This window comes from Podarcis gaigeae, assembly GCF_964106915.1.
Source record: "Podarcis gaigeae genome assembly, chromosome: 7".
NCBI classification, from domain to species: domain Eukaryota; kingdom Metazoa; phylum Chordata; class Lepidosauria; order Squamata; family Lacertidae; genus Podarcis; species Podarcis gaigeae.
The window spans coordinates 64,478,109-64,498,677 of record NC_139683.1 but is presented as its reverse complement, the minus strand read 5'-3'; the positions used below and the strand labels follow the sequence as shown (position 1 = coordinate 64,498,677).

The window sequence follows — 20,569 nt, the reverse complement described above, 5'->3', positions numbered from 1 at the left end:
GTGGGGACTGCATCTGTGACCTTCTGCATACAAAGCAGATGGTCTATACAGTAGACCATCTGCTATACATGGGCACCCTATTAATGCCCACCCCACCCCCCCGTTTGCCTTTTGAAGGGACGCGGGTGGCGCTGTGGTTAAACCACAGAGCCTAGGACTTGCTGATCAGAAGGTCGGCGGTTCGAATCCCCGCGATGGGATGAGCTCCCGTTGCTCGGTCCCTGCTCTTGCCAACCTAGCAGTTCGAAAGCACGTCAAAGTCCAAGTAGATAAATAGGTACCGCTCTGGCGGGAAGGCAAACAGTGTTTTCGTGTGTGGCTCTGGTTCGCCAGAAGCGGCTTAGTCATGCTGGCTCCCTCGGCCAATAAAGCGAGATGAGCGCCGCAACCCCAGAGTCGTCCGCGACTGGACCCTCTTTGTCTTATTTACTCAGCTGTAACACAGACACATTTTTATTGCTCCCCTCAACCAACCCCTGGATTTCTTTTCGATTTTGCAAACTACTTACAATACTATCTGGTGTTTCAAGGCTTCAATTTAGACAGCTGGACAGCAGTTTCCTGCAGTGCCTGGGGTTCTTTTCAGTCCAGTCTCTATTTGCCAGTGGTGAACACCCTTCTCTGGAGCTGTTCATGAACTGATGCATAGAATCAGTGCACAGAATCGGAATTGTGGAGTTGGAAAGGACCATGGGGATCAGTATACCTGAAGGAGCATCTCCACCCCCATTGTTCTGCCTGGACGCTGAGGTCCAGCGCCGAGGGCCTTCTGGTGGTTCCCTCACTGCGAGAAGCAAAGCTACAGGGAACCAGGCAGAGGGCCTTCTCGGTAGTGGCACCTGCCCTGTGGAACGCCCTCCCATCAGATGTCAAAGAGATAAACAACAAGCTGACATTTAGAAGACATCTGAAGGCAGCCCTGTTCAGGGAAGTTTTTAATGTGTGACATTTTAATGTATTTTTAATCTTTGTTGGAAGCCTCCCAGAGTGGCTGGGGAGACCCAGCCAGATGGATGGGGTACAAATAACTACTTCTTCTTCTCATCATCAGCATCATCATCTGGTCCAACCCCTTGCAATGCAGGAATCTTTCACTCAAAGTGGGGTTCGAACCCACAACCCTGAGGTTATAAGTCTAACGCTCTGCTGACTTGGGGGGCTTGGCAAATTCACAGGGTCTTCCTTCACTTTCCAAGGTGCTGTGCTGAACTTAAAAAGCTGCTCCGGTTATAGTTCCCTATAAAGACCGAGGAAAGAAGAAGTGGCAAAAGAGGGGGATGCTTCACCTCTCTCCAAAGTCGTGCTCAAAATGAAGCAAGACTCATTCCCCTCCCAGTCATCTGGCATATGGAGATGAAGCAGGCAAGTGGGGTTAAATGCTTATCTAATAATGCACCAAACCAACATGTGTGCACCCCTTCCTAGTGCCACACAGGCTAAGCCCCATTTAGCTCGTAGGATATGGTAGTGTCAACACCTAGGTTGCTCTAGTTGTTGTCCAAAAGCCACTGACTTTTGGCTCTTTGAGGTTCTGCAGTGTTTTTACTCTCAGCTCTTGATGTGAAAGGAAGCTGTTTCAGTCACCTTGAGGCATTGCTATGCATGCAAGAAGATATCTGTTTTCATTTCAAGCAACTGAACATCTCTATCTCTCCCACACCTCGCTCTCTCTCTCTCTCTCTTTCTCTCACAAACATAAATTCTTGTCCTTTGAAGATCAAGTAATCAGTTTAAAGGCTAAATGGGTAGACCTGAAGCAGCAGCAGCCCTGCCTACACCCACTGATAGATTCCTTTTTTAGTTTTTAGTCGTAACAGTAGCTATATTAACCAGATGTAGCTGCATAAAATCCATGTGTGCACATGCCCTACCATTATATTGGGGAAGAAGATGAACATTCTTGCTTGCCTGTTGAAGCAGTTCAGGAGCCAGGTCTTTCCATATGTACACATATGTCTACAACCCTGAATATGCAACATTTAAAATCATGTGGGGAACCTTCACGAGTTTGGGGAGACTCCCTGCTTTGGAAGAACATCCTCCATCTGCTTGTGGAGGATTTGTAAAGAATCAGAGAATTCTAGTGTTGGAAGGGACCATGAGGATAATCTAGTCCAACCCCCTGCGATGCAAGAATCTTTCGCCCAATATGGAGCTCAAACCCACAATCCTGAGCTTAAGAGTCTCATGCTATACCGACGGAGCTATGTTAGATGTCAGGGAAGCATACTGCCAGCATGCCCTTGGTCTCCCTCACTTGATTCTCATTGGACGAGTGAACTCCTGAATAGGGCTTCCCCCACAAAATGTAGCATCTCATTGACTGCATGTTTTGACCTTTGGGGAAAATACATTCCACACAGGCTATGTAGCATGCCAGGTGGGTGGGTGGGTGGGGGAGAGGGGGAAAGACCACCCTCCCTTCCTTACAACTGCCTGCTGTGGTTTGCTGGCTCCCAAATGCCAGACTGGTAAGTCAGATTGAAGGAAGGATGGCAGGTATTTGGCAGGTCAGGGTGGGGAGAGGTTTAGGAGCTCACAGGAATAGAGTAGGTTTAAGAACAGTCCTGTTTACGAACGATTCGGTTTACGAACTCCGCAAAACCGGAAGTAGTGTCCCGGTTTGTGAACTTTACCTCGGTCTAAGAACGGAATCTGAACAGTGGAAGGGCACCGGCGGCGGGAGGCCTCATTAAGGAAAGTGCGTCTTGGTTTAAGAACGGTTTCGGTTTAAGAACGGAGTTCCAGAATGGATTAAGTTTGTAAACTGAGGTACCACTGTACTATGTTCCAGTTTGGGAGGAAATGGCTCAGCTTGCTTCTGAGTTTGAGCTGGGAGCTTGCCCATGACTGGGCTGAATAATCTTCTGGCCTGATCCTGCAAGGCAGTCCTTAACGCCCAAGTTGTGTAAGTTCAAGGTAGAGCACATGGCTGTCTTGGACAAAAGATATAATGTCTGAACTGGCATTTAGTTACTGCGGTTCTAGAATGTAACTAATGTAACACAAAGCAAATGGGGGGAGTCATACTCTATGGTGACTTTGTGTGACAGTGGCAGGCATTTAATTGCATTTTCTCTCATTTATCTGGCTGTCTTTCATCTGGTGAACAATTTCTGATCCAAGGTGAAAGAGAACATGATGGTTTGAGCACACCTCTAGGGCTAACTCGAATGAGAGCTGGCTCGGTCTCCAGGGACACAAGTCACAAATTTCATTTTGCTCCCTTGTGTAACCTTCACCTCAACTGTTTCCTAAATGAACATGAAAATAGATGAGGCTGGATCAGGAATGCTTGAGACACAAAGCAATGATAGAGCAGTCCACCAGCTAAATATACTATGGACAGCCTAAGGGTATCTTCAAACATGAAACTTAAATAAGTTTGTGTTTTAATCAGTCAGCAATGTAAAGATGAAATCAACATTGGTTAAAAGCTACATTTCATCCCCCCCCCCCAATTTCAAATTTTCTCTGCTGTTTACAACATTCATTTTGTGGGATTAACACACACACAAAAGAGACTCAGATGCATTTCTTGGTGTTACTTGTGAAAATGGTATGAGAACTGTATGGATGCCCTGTTTGTCCTACTTGACCGCTGCTGATATTCTTACCTTCTCCAGCTTTGACTAATCCTTTTCATAACTCTTTCCTACTATCGGTTATTTCAGGAAATTGTTTTATCAATTATTTGCCCCATCTAGCTTGAGGTGGGGAACCTGTGGCCTTGAAGATGTTGTTGGGCTAAAACTCCCGCCCCTGATCATTGGCTGTGTTGTCCGGGACTGATGGAAGTTGGAGCCCAACATCATCTGAAGGACCACAGGCTTCCCACTCAAGGTTTTTAGCTCAGTGTTTCCAAAACTTGGGTCTCCAGCTGTTGTTGGACTACAACTCCCACCATCCCTAGCTAGCAAGACCAGTGGTCAGGGATGCTGGGAGTTGTAGTCCAAAAACAGCTGGAGGCCCAAGTTTGGGAAACACTGGTGTGGTCTAGCTAGAACTATCTACTCACTGGCAACATCTCTCTAGGGTCTGAGGCAGTGTGGTCTGCCCTGGTCCTGTTTTGAGATGCTGGGGACCCAACTTTTGTGTTCAAAGCTTGTGCTTCCCCAGTGAGCTACAGCTCATCCCTCGATGATCCCCAGGTCAAGTTATTTTCTGCTGATCGTCGAAGAATGGATGCTTTTGAATTATGGTGCTGGAGGAGACTCTTGAAAGTCCCATGGACTGCAAGAAGATCCAACCTCTCCATTCTGAAGGAAATCAGCCCTGAGTGGTCACTGGAAGGACAGATCCTGAAGCTGAGGCTCCAGTACTTTGGCCACCTCATGAGAAGAAAAGACTCCCTGGAAAAGACCCTGATGTTGGGAAAGATGGAGGGCACAAGGAGAAGGGGACGACAGAGGACGAGATGGTTGGACAGTGTTCTCGAAGCTACGAACACGAGTTTGACCAAACTGCGGGAGGCAGTGGAAGACAGGAGTGCCTGGCGTGCTCTGGTCCATGAGGTGACGAAGAGTCAGACATGACTAAACAGCAGCAACAACAATAATAATATTTGGAAGAACTATGTGCCATGGCATCATCCTGTTCTGTTCTACTGTGCCTTTTCAATGCCTTTGGCTGGCAGGATTTTTCCCAAGCTACTTTTTTGCTGCATTGTCATAAAAGCACATTTATATAACACTCCCAGCCCCCATAATACACCCCCCCCCAAATTATTTGGATTGCTATGCACAAACAATGCCGTATCCCTTCATGGTTAATCTGGTACCATCAATGACTTGAGGTTTATGAAAAGAAATGTGCTTGGCTGGTTGATCAGTTCAAAGTTCTACATAGTTTTAGTAATAGCCTAATACCAATGAATGGTATTTTGCTTTTTAGGGCATAAAACTATGTTAAGTAAGTCTAGGTTGTTATTCAGGTAGTGAATACTGCCTGATGAACTATGTTGAAAGGTCAAAAGTAAAGACATGTCAGGGAAGAAGGGAAGAATGATGAATTGTTGGCAGCACTCTCATCTGCATTTGGAACATGGCCAGTAGGCTAAATATTATATTTAAAGAGGTCAACTTTTATTCTTATGTCCTCTGATGAATGTCTTTGAATTTTCAGTACAAGATTATTATTTGTCAGAATACATTGATTCTGCTTGTATTTGCTACCTGGTTTGTTCTTAACAGCTGGCGTCATTCTGCAGTCACAGAAAAGGTTAAAACAATGGGCCCATTCCAACACTCAGGCTGATGTGATGGTCGTGTGCAGGGTAGAGTGAGTCCAGGCATTGGGGGAGGTGACTCGTGGTCACTGTAACACGATATCACACATGCACAAAATTGATCTGACTAATATCTGTGATCTTAACATCACTGTTTGTAGGTTTGCTTCTGTTTTCAAATGCCTGGGTCCACATGAGTTCATTTGTGTGGTGGCAGCCAAGCACACCCATGAGCTGAGGTTATTAAACATCAACTGTTTTCTAACAGTTTTCTCCCTCCCTCCCTCCCTCTCTCTCTCTCTCTCTCTCTCTCTCTTTTCCCCTTCTTTTCCTTCTCCTCCTGCGATGAGGCTACATTTTAATATTTTAATGTTCCATTATTTTAATTGTTGTGTTTTATTTTTGTTTTTAAGTTTGTAATCATTCATCTTGTTTTTATTATTGCTTGTAAGCCGCTCTGAGCCCGGCCTTGGCTGGGGAGGGCGGGGTATAAATAAAAAATTATTATTATTATTATTATTATTATTATTATTATTATTAACAATAAATATATTTGCTTATTTTGAGGCCTACCTTGATGACTCAAGCTTGAAGCTAGTAACTATTCTTTGGGTGGTCACTGAGCACCAGATGAATTTGGCTGCTATGTTTGAAGTAATCAACCAAGTAAGCAGATGCTGTTCAGCAAATGGAGAACTATCATATTTTAGCTCTACCCCCTACTGGACCAGACGTGTCCATCCAAATAAAAAGGAATGCTTTACTGCTATTGGTCAGTCACAGGTGCTTTTACAGGTGCTTTTTTGTGATTCATAACTCTCCATTGAACACTCTTCTTCTGTCTTCCCTCTGAATCTAGCTAAGGCCTTGGAATATTTGACTAATTTACTTTTAACAAGTTTCATTAAGCATATCAGCACTTCTTGCCACATGCTATAAGGTTGCATCTAGAAACCAGCTACCTCCAGCAGTCAGAGTCCTTTTGCAGGCTAGACAACCAGCAAGGCAAGCATCAGCTGTACTCATCACCAAGCTGACTGCTGCTAGTCTAATTATACTACAGGGATCAATAAGTGAGACAGACTGGGAATCACACAAAACCAATAATGGCTGGGAAGATGCTTATCTGAAACCTTGGAGAGCTGCTGCCAATCACTGTAGACCAGATTAGGCAACTTGGCTCCCTCTTGGTGTTCTGGACTGTCATTCTCATCATTCCTGGCCATTGGCCGCACTGACAGGTGCCGATGAGAGTTGTAGTCTGGAGCATGGGGGAGGGGGCAACCAGAATGCTTTCCTCTGGTATTGGCTGTTGGTATTCATCCTGATGGAATGTGGGTGGCGCTGTGGGTTAAACCACAGTGCCTAGGGCTTGCTGATCAGAAGGTCGGCGGTTCGAATCCCCGTGACAGGGTGAGCTCCTGTTGCTCGGACCCTGCTCCTGCCAACCTAGCAGTTCGAAAGCACGTCAAAGTGCAAGTAGATAAATAGGTACTGCTCCAGCGGGAAGGTAAACGGCGTTTCCGTGTGCTGCTCTGGTTCGCCAGAAGCAGCTTAGTCATGCTGGCCACATGACCCGGAAGCTGTACGCCGGCTTCCTTGGCCAATAAAGCGAGATGAGCACCGCAACCCCAGAGTCAGCCATGACTGGACCTAATGGTCAGGGGTCCCTTTACCTTTACCTTTATTCATCCTGATGGATTTCCTATAGTCTTTTACAAAGACTAGTAGTAGTGAAGACAAATTGTATACAGGGAAATATGGAAGACAGTGTATGGTTATGATTGCCACTCCATCTCTGAAATGCATGGATTAAATTCTTCGTTATTGTCTCCTCCTCCCCCTTTTTAAAAGAAAGGTCTCTGGAATTTTTGACAATAGCGGAACCGCATTCCAGTAATTTAAAATGTTGGTATTTCACACCATTTCACTTATTAACAAATGTGATTGATGCTCAAAGTGGGCTTGTAGTGATGAGTGGAGATCAAATGTCAACACATACCGTTGTGCTTTTCTTTTGAGATTTGCTGACAAGCCTCATACTAGATAGGAAAGGAGCAGGCAATTAAGAGCTGCCTGCCAAGTTTGTTTTTGCTTGGCTTTTTTTTTTTTTGTCTTTCAATTATATTTTGGATAATGATAGACGAGATGCAACTTGATGATAAGGGTGAGTCTTAAAAGGCACAGTGGTCCCTTTAACGTTTCACATAATTTCTAGTAGGAAATAAGATTGCATTAATTGCCATTACACTGTAATTATAGAATTATGGGAGTCTGGCATTTCATTTGTCATCCATTTCTTTAAACGGCGGTGATGATACTTATCTCTGTAGTTAATCTAGGTGCCCAACAGCACTGCCAACAATGATAATTATTTGCAAAGTTGCTTTTTTTGCTTGAGTTATCTGGAGCTACTTGCTTACTAACCTGGTAGTAGTAATAGTGCTAATCTAGAAGTGTTTCCCATTGTCTGGATTTTGTGGGTTGATCTATGCGGGCTGATCCACGTGGACCACCTTTCTTCACAGCCACGCAGCACACAGAGAATATCAGATGTTTTAAGGAACAAGCAATGCAATAGATGTCCCCAAAAGAAAAAGGCATCTGACCACATGTGGGGGGGAAACAGCCTGATTGCCAAAGCAAGCAATTGGCAATATTGAAAGAATGGCATCCTGGTAGCCAAAATTCAAATAGGCCTAGGCCGTCCTTTCCTCCAGATATTTCCCAGGTGGGACTGGAGGGGAAACAAAACTGGAATTCCACCTGTTATGTTTCCCTCCTACCTAGAGAAGAGCGACTTGCAGTGCGTTGGTCAACCAAGAGAAATGGAGTCCTCTGCTTTTCAAATTTGCCAGTCATGATTTCAAGCAGCCTTTCATCTGCATCCCCAAATTGGCTAATGTGGCATTTGCCCACTTATTATGAAGATGTCGTACTGGGGGGAGAGAGAAAGGGTTAATAGACTGACCAATAAGAAAACCCAGGGGCGAAGCCTAACTGTGTTTAAGGCACAACACGGGTTTTGGCAGTTAGTTCAGTTGGTTTCTTGTGGGTGGGAGGCATAGGAGTCAGAGACAGAGAGAGTGAATTGGATTACAGTGGTACCTCGGGTTAAGTACTTAATTCGTTCCGGAGGACCGTTCTTAACCTGAAACTGTTCTTAACCTGAAGCACCACTTTAGCTAATGGGGCCTCCTGCTGCTGCTGCACCGCCGGAGCCCGATTTCTGTTTTTATCCTGAAGCAAAGTTCTTAACCTGAAGCACTATTTCTGGGTTAGCGGAGTCTGTAACCTGAAGTGTATGTAACCCGAGGTACCACTGTGCAGTGTTTCAAAGTATTTAGAACTTGTTTGCATTCACAATAAACTGGAATCTTTATTAATACGTTACAACCTGACTGGGTCTGAAAATATTACCGGAGAAACCTGGTTGGTGGCAGTGGAAGAGATAAGCCGTGGTGGTGCAGGGTCAATAGGGAACGACTTTGAGCTCTGTGCAAACGCCACAGCTGCCACTTTGAAAACAACGTGTTCCGTGGAAGGTTGCTTTGTGACTTTGGTTTGATCTGGAAATGTCACCTTTCAACCTTGACCTTCAACCTGTACCTGTACATTGCTCTGGGATTTTGCTTGTGGTCTTTCCATACGGAGAACAATAGGAGAACTAACTGCACTGTGTTTGGTCCATTAGTTTCCTCTGCAGATTTTGTGCTCTTCATTGTGAGGTACTGGAGATGGTGGAAGTTAATAGTTTAGCAACATCCAGAGGGCACCATGTTAGCTACTCCTGATCCATATTTCCTTTCTTTGGGATGAGCCATAAAATTAGCAGGCATGGCTGATTCTTTAAAAAGTTCCCTCATATGAACTATTTTTGGTTGTGTTTTTTTTTAAGGAAACACAGTTTTTCATTTATGTATTTAATATGCATTTATTTAAGAGATTTATATCCCACCTTTTAGAATACCAATCTTACTATTGCCTTTATTCTCCCGTTAAGGCCTTGTGTGTTTTTCTTTGTGTAATTGCAGCTGGCGCAGAGAACAAAATCGGCTGGGCGTTTGGCCTGGGGTTGGAGAGGCTGGCCATGATCCTGTACGGGATCCCTGACATCCGACTTTTCTGGAGCAAAGACGAGCGTTTCCTGAAACAGTTCCACGTGCCTCACATTAACCAAAGAATACAATTCCAGGTAAGATTGAAACGTTGGGACAATGTTTAAGGAAAGTGAGAGTTTGCAGAGAGCAATGCCTGGACGTTCTGCTTCCCTTTGTTTACAGCAGCATTGTGATGCTCCCATCCATTTCAATGGCGGCCTATTTGTGGCATTTCTAGCCCACTCCCCCCCCCCCCCCCGGAGCTCAAGGTGGCATACATAGTTCCCCTTCTCCTCATTTAGTCCTCACAACAACCCTGTGAGGTTAGGCTGAGAGGAGAGACAGTGACTGGCCCAAGGTCACCCAGCGAGCTTCCTGGCTGAGTGGGGATTTGAACCCTGGTCTCCCAGGTCCTAGTCCAACACTCTAACCACCACACCACACCATAGCTGTCAACTTTTCCCTTTTCTTGTGAGGAATCCTATTTGGAATAAGGGAATTTCCCTTAAAAAAAGGGAAACGTTGACAGCTATGCACCACACTGGCTCTCTATGTAGGCGTCTGCATGAAGGAAGAGGCAAGTTGCTCATTCTTAACGCAAAGGCAGCTTATATCCTATATCCTGAAGCAAACTTCATTTGCTGAATGTTTTTAAGGTTAACTTTTGAATCAGTAGCATTTGCAAGCAATCTGTATGTGCAAATTCATCTCAGCCTTCTGTAGGTGGTGGTGCTTTTAAAAAAACAAACAAACACATGTGTCTTTAATTTTATTGATTTCACCTAATCAATATTAACTGAAAAGGGCACAGAGGTTTCACCGCCACATGCTGTGTGCACTGATTTCCAAAAATGGTTAGGCTACCAAGAAGTCTCAGGCTTGATGATTTGCATAAGACACGTGGGAAAGAGCTTGCGATTCCAAAAGGAATCTGCCTGTCTAGTTCTGCTTAAACAGCTTTGAGAAGAATTTGCAAGTGGGAGGCCTGGGAGAGAAGCTGGAAGAGTAAACAAATCTGGACAAATACAAGTATCACAGATTTATGCGATGATGCTCCAGCACTCGCTTTTTGTGGAAAGTCTTGGGAGTTCCACCGCATGGTGCAATATGTTTCCTAATCGCAACGTTAGGAGTTGCTTGGCTGACATGGCTGGAGCCAGCACACAGCAAAGGTGGGCAACTGCCCAAAGCTCATGGATATGTGCAGAACTCACTGAGCCAAGCCCCAGATCCAGTGTGGATTAATAATGGCAGAATGGCACAGGCTTGGGGGTGGGGTGCCTTGCCTGGACCAGGGATAACAACCAACTGCAGTCTTTTGCTCCAAAGGCTGGAGCACATCTGAAACTAGGCTCACAATACATCATCGCCACATGCTAAGAGCTGGGAAGGAGGAGAAGGGTGAACCGCTAAAGATATGCAAATTCATCTGAGAATGGCCCTGAACCTAATCTCCAGGTGGCAAGAACATGTTATCTGCACTCATGAGGTCCAAAGGGGTAGGAGGGAACATAGCAATGATTCAACACAATGATGGAAAGAAACAGCAGTGAAATAATAATCCCTTCGAGGTTCAAAACTAGTGCAATATTGAAGAGGTACCAGGTGGCAAGACAGCATCCAAATGAGTAGATCGCATCCTTTCCTCCAATCTGAGACACCACTTCTGCAGCCTTGCCCCACCATCACTGCCCCTGATCAGAGATAGTCGACCTGGAGGCATTTCTGTTCAGCCCAGTTGTGCTATAATGCAGGGATAAGGAACCTCTGGCCCCACAGACCATTCTTGGCCCATCATGAGGTTGAACTTGGCCTGTGAGGCCACTTTCCCCAAACCAGACCAACCTGTCCATTGGCTGACGTCACTGGGGAATGTCAGCTTGAGCAGGGCAGGGATTCCTCCTGCTGCATGCTGTTTTGCAAGCACATTTTCTGTGGGGAGCTCACCGGCGAAGTAGACCTCTGCAGCAAGCAGGATGTAACCCTTGCTCATCAGCTGCGCAGCAGAGTGTCCAGCACTCCTGGGTTCCTATGGGAAACAAGTTGGCAAAGAAGACCTCTCACCCTACCCATGTGGACCCACTATGATGGGTGGATCATCCACCTGTCAATCACTAGACACCATCATGACATCAGGTGATTGATTAGGGGGTGGGGCTGGCCATCTGTCAAAGTTGGCCCATGAGGTTGTGGGAAGACGAAGATCCACCAATGCTAGAAAATGTTGCAGTTCCACTCAAAAGCATTAGTATGCTGGTCCTCCTATAACTTCTCTCTCTAATACATACGCAGGATCAAGGAATCATTCGTGAAGTTCCTTGCTTTGGGTGTGCTGTGGGCTGCATGCTTTCACTGTGATGTTGCCTTGTCCCAACGCAGGCGAATTAGAGGTGCCACGACAAATTTAAAGATTGGGATGTTGCTATGTCCATGTTGTACAATGCAATGATACATGAGGCCACTGAGAAATCAAAACCTTATTTGGGTATATTCGGAAACCCCAAAATACGCCAAATTGGTGGGGGTGAGGAATTGCTTCCTCATCTGTACTGTTCATTTCAGGACAAACAACTATGTGTGCACAAACTAGCCATATCAGCTCATTCAACATCAATATGAAGTTGAGATAGACCTGATGATGTTTTTAGTAGCTCTTTTCCTCTGTGTAATTTACGTTTGCGATCTGAGTTTATGATTAGCATTTTTCCACGATTAAAAAAAAAAGTAAGTAGCTTCCATGGGTTCCGCATTCTTTGAAATTTTTCATCTTTATAGGGTAATGATGCCTAAATAGTTATTCATTCATTATGTTTACTTTTTAATAGCACATCTATTAAAAGCAGTCATGCAGCCATTAGTAAGCAAATTGAACTTGGATGCCTAAAATAATGAGGTTCAGCCTGTGATTTGATTTATTGGCTCATTAGCTTGATTGTAATTGAGGATATGTATGAAGTGAGTATATCTGGGTTTTCATATACTTGTGAGAGTATCTAGGTATGTACCAAAGAATCCCGAGCCTTATACATCGGAAGTAAGATATATTATTGTAGAACTGAATTATTTGGCTGCAGTTTCTGTCTGTAGGATTCAACTCAGTGAAAATGTATTCCGCACGTGTGCCACTTGGTTCTATAAAGTCGTGAGAACTCTTCAGGCAACCTAAAGTACATTTAAGCACACATTCCAAACTGGGGGTAAAAGACAGTCAGCACCAGTCATATTTATACGGTGGCATCCAATTGACCTCTACTGTGGGTTTCTGTGAGTGAACTTAGTTTTGTAAATGTACCTCGCATACTGTCTGATTGTGACTCAGGACCAAATCCATGAAGTTAAATGCACATTCTTTCTTCACGGGACTGTTGTCTTGTGGAAAAGGTGGTTGGGGGAAACTTTGAAAACTGCTTTGGCATGGAATGATGATTTGTGGTATGGACATGCATTGAATCATTCAAAAGATTGGTTTTCTATTCCAAGATCACTGAAAAGTCAAGTTGTAGACAGTATAGAATGGCCTTATGGTTGAACACTGCTTGATATAGCTGCTGTAAGCAATTTTTATTTTATTGGCTGGTATTAAAGGATTAAATGATAAACCACTTTTGGTTCTCCTTATGTGTAACAGAGTGCAAACAAGTCGCTGACTCTGCCCTTTTACCCCCAGTTTGATGCTTATTGCAGCAGATTGTGTACAATAAGATATGGTTGTTCAAGATTGTTTTTTCAATAGGTTTTATGGCTATAAAGAATCATTTTTTAAAAATTTTCATTTAGCCTCTTTTATCCCTCAAATCATTTCATTTAATTTGATAATGATTTGGGAACAAGCAACTCTGAGCCCACTGAATAGAGTGGAATTAAACCCACCAAGTAAATATGAGAAAATTATACATATGACTTTGCTAGCTCCAAACTTCCTCCTAGATTCCTGTGGAGTCCTGTTCTCACAGATGCAACTCAAAACAAGCTTTCTGGATAACAAACTGTGACATGCCATTACTACAGAGTATATGGCCAAGGAACCATTTGAAAGAGGCATCTCATGAGTAGCTAACACTGGCTGTACTTGCATGTCATGGTAAATCACAGTTACTGGTTTACCGTGAATGTTTAGACAGCTTTCTCTTCACTCCTCTCATGAATAGGAACTATGAACCATGGTCCCTGGCTTAGCAGTATATCCAAACTGAAGGCTGTGGTTTGTTTCACACTCCTAACAAAACATGATTTGAAGCCAAGGTTTGTTCTTGGCTTACCAAATATGGTTTCTTTGACTGAAACAAGTTATAGTCCTTGGTTTGGACATAGTGCTAAGCCAGATATTGTAGTTTGTTGCTGATGCTTAGGGGCAGTGGAGTGAAGCAAGTGCATTCTCTCAAGTCTCAGTAAACCATAGTTTATCATGACCTGGGCATGTCAGTTGTCAAAATCACTCCTTTGTCAGTTTCTGCTAGCTAGCTAGCACAAATCACATATTACACTATTGGCAGATGTTACGGCAGTGTTTCTAATCGTTTGTTTTGAAGCAATAATTCATTATTAGCACAAAATAGTTATTTTTAAATGCCCTTCAGAAGCATTTTTAAAAGATTCAGGAGCAATTTAAAATGCTGTTTAGCAAGCGTTTGAAAATAAAAGACAGCGCTGAAATTGAAAGGCTTGGCAAACAATCAAAATCACAATGCAGCAGTCCAGCAAACATCCAGATCGTGACTTAGAGTCCAGTTTTGTTCAGAGTTAGGTGTTGACTACAGGAAAAATGCATAACACAAAGATTTCAGTCCTGATTTTGATGAAATTGTATTTATACTGGTTTGCTCGTAAGAATTCCATTCAGTATTCTTTCTGGGAAAATAAAACCCCTAGATGTGCTTTAATAGGGAGCATATCATGTAAAATTAGCAGACGTCCCAACTCTTCCTACTTAATAATGATTGACCAGATGCTATCAGGAATGAAAAGCCTTCCTTTAAAAATGCAACCATAATGTAAATGAATCCTACGTTTGCAAGAGGGAACTGAAGCAATGAAATAAGCATCGTGTGAGCACAAACAGGGCCATTTGCTGCCCTGCAACCTCAGCTGCTCTCCATTGCGCAAGTTGTCATCCTCCATGGGCAGTGGACTCTATGCATAGAGGGTAGAAATGAAGCACAGTAAGGGAAGGAAAAGGGACACGTGTGGCGCTGTGGGTTAAACCACAGAGCCTAGGGCTTGCCGATCAGAAGGTCGGCGGTTCGAATCCTCGCAATGGGTTGAGCTCCCGTTGCTCGGTCCCTGCTCCTGCCAACCTAGCAGTTCGAAAGCACCTCAAAGTGCAAGTAGATAAATAGCTACCGCCCCGGCGGGAAGATAAACTGTGTTTCCATGAGCTCTGCTTTCCATCACAGTGTCCTGTTGTGCCAGAAGCAGTTTAGTCCTGCTGGCCACATGACCCGGAAAGCTGTCTGTGGACAAACACCGGCTCCCTCGGCCTGAAAGTGAGATGAACACTGCAACCCCACAGTCGCCTTTGACTGGACTTAACCGCCCAGGGGTCCTTTTCCTTTTGAGACACAGGTGGTGCTGTGGGTTAAACCACAGAGCCTAGGACTTGCCAATCAAAGGGTCAGCGGTTCAAATCCCCGCGATGGACTGAGCTCCCGTTGCTCGGTCCCTGCTCCTGCCAACCTAGCAGTTAGAAAGCACGTCAAAGTGCAAGTAGATAAATAAGTACTGTTCCGGCGGGAAGGTAAACGATGTTTCCGTGTGCTGCTCTGGTTCGCCAGAAGCGGCTTAGTCATGCTGGCCACATGACCCGGAAGCTGTACGCCGGCTCCCTCAGCCAATAAAGTGAGATGAGCGCCGCAAGCCCAGAGTCAGTCACGACTGGACCTAATGGTCAGGGGTCCCTTTACCTTTACCTTTAAGAAAGCGAGACACTGGACTGGCAGCACACCTTAGCCAAGAATAAAGGTGGCACCTAAGTTTCCTAGGTACCATTAAGCATCACATGCAGATAAACATTGTAGAAGCAGTTCCTCCTCAGCAGAGGTCCAGTGCCCTATGATGGGTCAGGGCCAATTGCAGCCAGTTGCAGCAGCCCCATCAGGGCCTCCCCTTCTGATTATAGGGGAGTTATGTCATTCTAAGGACTTGGTTGAGTCAATATTAAGCCCAGGTGTCAGTCACCCAAAAGTTCTAAAGAAATTGCTCCAGATCGCATCATCCCTTCTATCCTAGATGAACTTCATTAGGTTGTGTCCCCTGGAATAGCTAGCATTACGAGATCAAAGGAAGGTATCTATTTCTGGTGATTTCTCTGCATCTGTATCTTTGCGCAACTCCCCCCCCCCCCCCCCGCCGCTCCCAATATCTTGGGTGGAAGCTGCCATCACAGATTCCCAAGTATGTTTATAACTGAAGCAGGAAGGTTTATGCTTTAACTTTTAAGGTACACTGTGCTGTCCTGCTCTGGCCAGGCACATATTTAAAGGTGCCTTGCTGAACATAAATCTACTTTATGTAACTCTAATTGTACCAAGTTTCATTTCACAGTTAACTTGTTTCTCTCCATTGTGTTTTATAAGACCATTGTGGTTGCTTCTCATAGCAGAACAGATGGTAGAGTACAGGAAAAGCCCAAATTTTGTCAGTAGCTAAAAACCCATCTTGTATTTCTACATTTTAAATAAAAGGGCTCTTCATTTCTTTGCCCAGATGTACCAGCCAATGGACACATGTTGAAAGCTGTTTGTATCTTAAGTGACCGAGACCTTCATTTATTTCTGAGAAACCCCAATATACTCTCACATAAATCATTTATTACCATCTGTTATTAATTATTAGCTTTCCTCCTGCTTATAATGAAATCCCCCCCATTGCCCCCATTTCCCATATGCTATTTCCTGCCTTCTTTTAGTCAATGCTAAGTCCAGCTACATTACAGGCTAGAAATCAATGATCCCCCCACAACTTCACAGCCACAGTTTATATTTTTTTTTTTTTGCTGTTAGCTTCTGCAATAAGGCAGGATGTAAACCTTAGTTTTAATATTTTAAAAAAATGTCATGATCACATCTCTAAGGTGTTTTTTATTCCTTTTCCTTTTGAGAATGTGTGCTAGGGTTGTCCATATTTTAGTGGAGAAGTAACTCAGGTCTGAAATTCCAGGAAGAATGAGTGCATATGATTAGGAAATGCAGAAAGCTTGTTATCAGAACAGCAGGAGACAAAAGAAAAATCAAATGTATCAAAGTTCAGGTCCAATTCACAAAGAGACAATATATTAGTGCTGTGTCAACCTTCTCTAAATTTGATATGTGCTTTGAAAGGAGCACAATTGATGCAGACTGACAGATACTGAAAAATACTCAACATGCCAAATGTTCATACGGCTGTGCTGCCCCTTTCGTTCCCTTGGCTGTTGCTTCATCATGGTGTTGTTTTCCTTCTACTCTCCCTGCCAATTACCCCATTTGCCCTCACTTTGTTCATTTGCCCTTCAATTTGTTTGGATATTTTTTTTAACCCAAAAAGCAGATTCTGTACATTCTAATAGAATGTCAATCCGTTTTGTTTCAAGTGATAATCTTACCTCTGGATTCAAAATAAATATACACACATTCAATTCCAGTGGCATAATTCTGTGGCATGGGTAATATTTTAATTCTTTATTCTCAAAGACAAAACCAAATTCAACTGCGGTTAAGTCCTAATGCTTCCTTAAGTAGTACCTAAGGAAAGCCGGCCCGTTTCAAAAAGTAAATGTGCCACAGTGCAGAATGCACTCTAAATTTTTATCCACTCAAGTGTTTTGCCTCTGAGACTTCTTTCAGCAAACAGCTCATAAATGAATACATATAAAAAATGAATCCTTGACTACATAAAGCGTAGTCTTTATTATTATTCCGAAAGGTAACGTATAATGGTTGCATTGAATGCTTAAGTAATCCATAGAGCAATTTCTGTTGCTGAGATATATTTGCATATATAAAGGCCCTTCTAGATTAGCATCTCCATAAAAGAGCCCAACATTCTGTCACGCTTCACAGTGACCAAGAAAAATGGCACCTAGGATTGGGCCGATAACATTAAGATTAATACTTGAGGACTGGTGTCAATGGGTCAGGTACCAGGTACTCCAGTTGTGTCTTCAGATACGCCACTGTGGTTTCTCTCACTTAAGTGAATCACTTTTAACAGTTTTGGACAACATTTGCAAGGAGGGGAGGGCAAAACCTCCCTCCCTGTTCCAAACACAACCTGCACTCACTTATAAGGAATGGGGAGAGGAGAAATGTATTTCTGGGCACACAGCACACATAAATACACTACCCTCCCTCACAAAAAAGAAGAAGAAAAATCCCCTCAGTATGCAAGCTCATCCTCTGCGTATATTGCTTATTAACATCAGGCAGTTTTCTAGTTGCATTTTTTCTTTTCAAAAGTCAGTCTTAAGTACATGTTTTATCATAAGTGAGCTCCATTAAGTCCAGTGTCCTCCCGTCCTGACCCTGGTAAATGCAAATAAATCCTGATAATGGATTTATTGAAGGAATATTTTGAGTACTTTACCCACTACAGTAGTAGGCTAAGGTGATGCACTAGATAGTTTTGTTTTGCTTCTAGATCACAAGCCAGAACTGTCTTAAGCCCTGAGTCCAACCAGGATTCTTTTGTTGGTTCCCTTCCTTAGCTGACCGGTTAAAATCTGCCACCAGGTGTACCGGTACTTGGAATTCAGAAGGGAAGGGTGCAAATGGCAGTTAAAACTCCCATTCAACTTTGCTATCGGATGCAAAAAAAGACCAAAAACCCACAACAACTCCAAATGTGATACACTTTTAATTCATTTGTTTGTTTGTTAAGCTTCAGAAATACAAGCAGTTATTATTTGAGGGTGTGTGAAGTCCGGTGTAATGAAGCCTAGGTCTATGGTCAGTACTAAATTACAGCCTTACGCATATTGTAGATGCTTTCTTTTTTATTAAATGATGCTGGTGCAGTTTCCAAATGCAACCCCTGACCCTCAGCCATTCTGTGAGGCCTGTCAAGCCCTGGGGAGCTCTGCTCATCTGTCCATACTGCCTAGCTCATGGGTAGGCAACCTAAGGCCCGGGGGCCGGATGTGGCCCAATTGCCTTCTCAATCCGGCCCAACAGACGGTCCAGGAATCAGCGTGTTTTTACATGAGTAGAGTGTGTCCTTTTATTTAAAATGCATCTCTGGGTTATTTGTGGGGCATAGGAATTCGTTCACCCCCCCAAAAAAAATATATAGTCACAAGGTCTGAGGGACAGTGGACCAACCCCCTGCTGAAAAAGTTTGCTGACCCCTGGACTAGCTGATCTGTCATGAGCTGGGTGGCATGGGGACAGCAATCAATTGAAGACGGGAAGAGCAAGTGGGAGAGGCTTTAACAACCCCACTCTGTGCTCCCAGTTCAACAAAGTTCACTGTTTCCACGCTGTCATACAACTAATGTGGTTGACTTCTACCAGGTTGCATCACCTTGCCACCGTGTGGCAAAGGGCACACATTTTCTAGGAAACAGAAGGGATGTGGATATTATGGGAATCCCAATTAGTAAGTCACAGCCACCACTTCTGAGCTTAGGCCAGTTGCTGAACATAGGATTTGAAACCTTTCAGAATGACCTCTTGGGAACATAATTTGATGATGCCATATACTGGCTTAAAGAAGGCTGGGCATATCTTACCCACCGACCCCGAAGGCTAATTTTCACTATAGCTATAGCAATGTCCAGTGCAGCGAAGAAGCATTTGGTGATGGTGGTGGTGAAATCTGCTAAACCACATTTAGAAGTTGCCTTGGTGACTTCTCAAACTATTACTGCAGCTCCGTCACTGGCCAGAGAAGATTTTACAGGTGCCCTGTGCATTCCTGGGTTCATTTTGTTTCTTTCCCCCATAATTTTTGCATATTAAGATGTATGCAGGATCACGAGTCACGTTTTCCTAGATTGCGAGGCCTTAGCAACCAGGAGAGGAAATCTGTACAGCTATATATGACTAGTGGGACTTCTCTGCTCAAATTGAATGATGACAGAGATTTGCCTTTGTTTTACACTGCGCTGTAAATTTTAAACAGCAATATTTGTGCTGGCAGTTGCTCAGGAGGTGTGTATTTTGCATCTGGCATGAATGCTGATGTCCTAATAGTTTCCTCCTAGGAAGCTATTTAATTAGAAAAAGGTAGAAATTGGTGCAATAAAAGCACAAAGGAGTGTCTTAAGCCTAGGAGAATGCTGGGGACACGAGTTGAATTAACAGATCAGTCTTAGCTGCTATGTTATATACAGAAGTGGGTTTCCTGGGTTTGGTACGCTGTAGGAAGATTGCCCCACCTGCAAAAGAGAGAACAAACATGTGTCACCTTTGCACACACTTTGTGTCACGCAGATTTGTATCCTGTTTTGTGGCTGGAGTGGAGGGTCCCAAGTTAAATCGTGGGCCACACACAAACACTAAGATGTCTTTTGGATGGAATGTCAGCAGGTAAAGCCTTCCCCATAATTGTATTCCTATACAGTGGTACCTCGGGTTACGTACGCTTCAGGTTACAGACTCCGCTAACCCATAAATAGTGCTTCAGGTTAAGAACTTTGCTTCAGGATGAGAACAGAAATCGTGCTCCGGCGGTGCAACAGCAGCGGGAGGCCCCCTTAACTAAAGTGGTGCTTCAGGTTAAGAACAGTTTCAGGTTAAGAACGGACCTCCAGAACGAATTAAGTACTTAACCCGAGGTACCACTGTACTAGGAGAGTATTATCCCATTGAATTTCTGCCTGTCACAAACTGTTGAAAGCACAAAACTCCAACGCCAGCATTAAATCATGCAAGGAATTCTGTTTTCATGTGTTGTAAATCATTTATGTTTGTTTTTTAAAACTCAATTGATCTTGCTCAGGGCTATAAAGATACAATGGTACCTCAGGTTACATGCGCTTCAGGTTACATACGCTTCAGGTTACAGACTCCACTAACCCAGAAATAGTACCTTGGGTTAAGAACTTTGCTTCAGGATGAGAACAGAAATTGTGCTCTGGCAGTGTGGCGGCAACAGGAGGCCCCATTAGCTAAAGTGGTGCTTCAGGTTAAGAACAGTTTCAGGTTACGAATGGACCTCTGGAACTAATTAAGTACTTAACCCGAGGTACCACTGTAATGGTAAAGGACCACTGGATGGTTAGGTCCAGTCAAAGGTGACTATGGGGTTGTGGCACTCATCTCGCTTT

General features: G+C 43.9%; 1 protein-coding gene across 6 annotated transcripts in view; it reads left to right on the top strand.

Annotated features, from left to right (window-relative positions):
* FARS2 (phenylalanyl-tRNA synthetase 2, mitochondrial) overlaps positions 1-20,569 on the top strand; it is a 198,387-nt gene that overhangs the window by 114,166 nt on the left and 63,652 nt on the right. For all 6 annotated transcript variants that reach the window (XM_083747361.1, XM_083747364.1, XM_083747365.1 and 3 more), the window contains one exon: positions 9,262-9,422. In XM_083747361.1, coding sequence (XP_083603487.1) covers positions 9,262-9,422 — 161 coding nt within the window. The remainder of the gene's footprint in view (positions 1-9,261; positions 9,423-20,569) is intronic.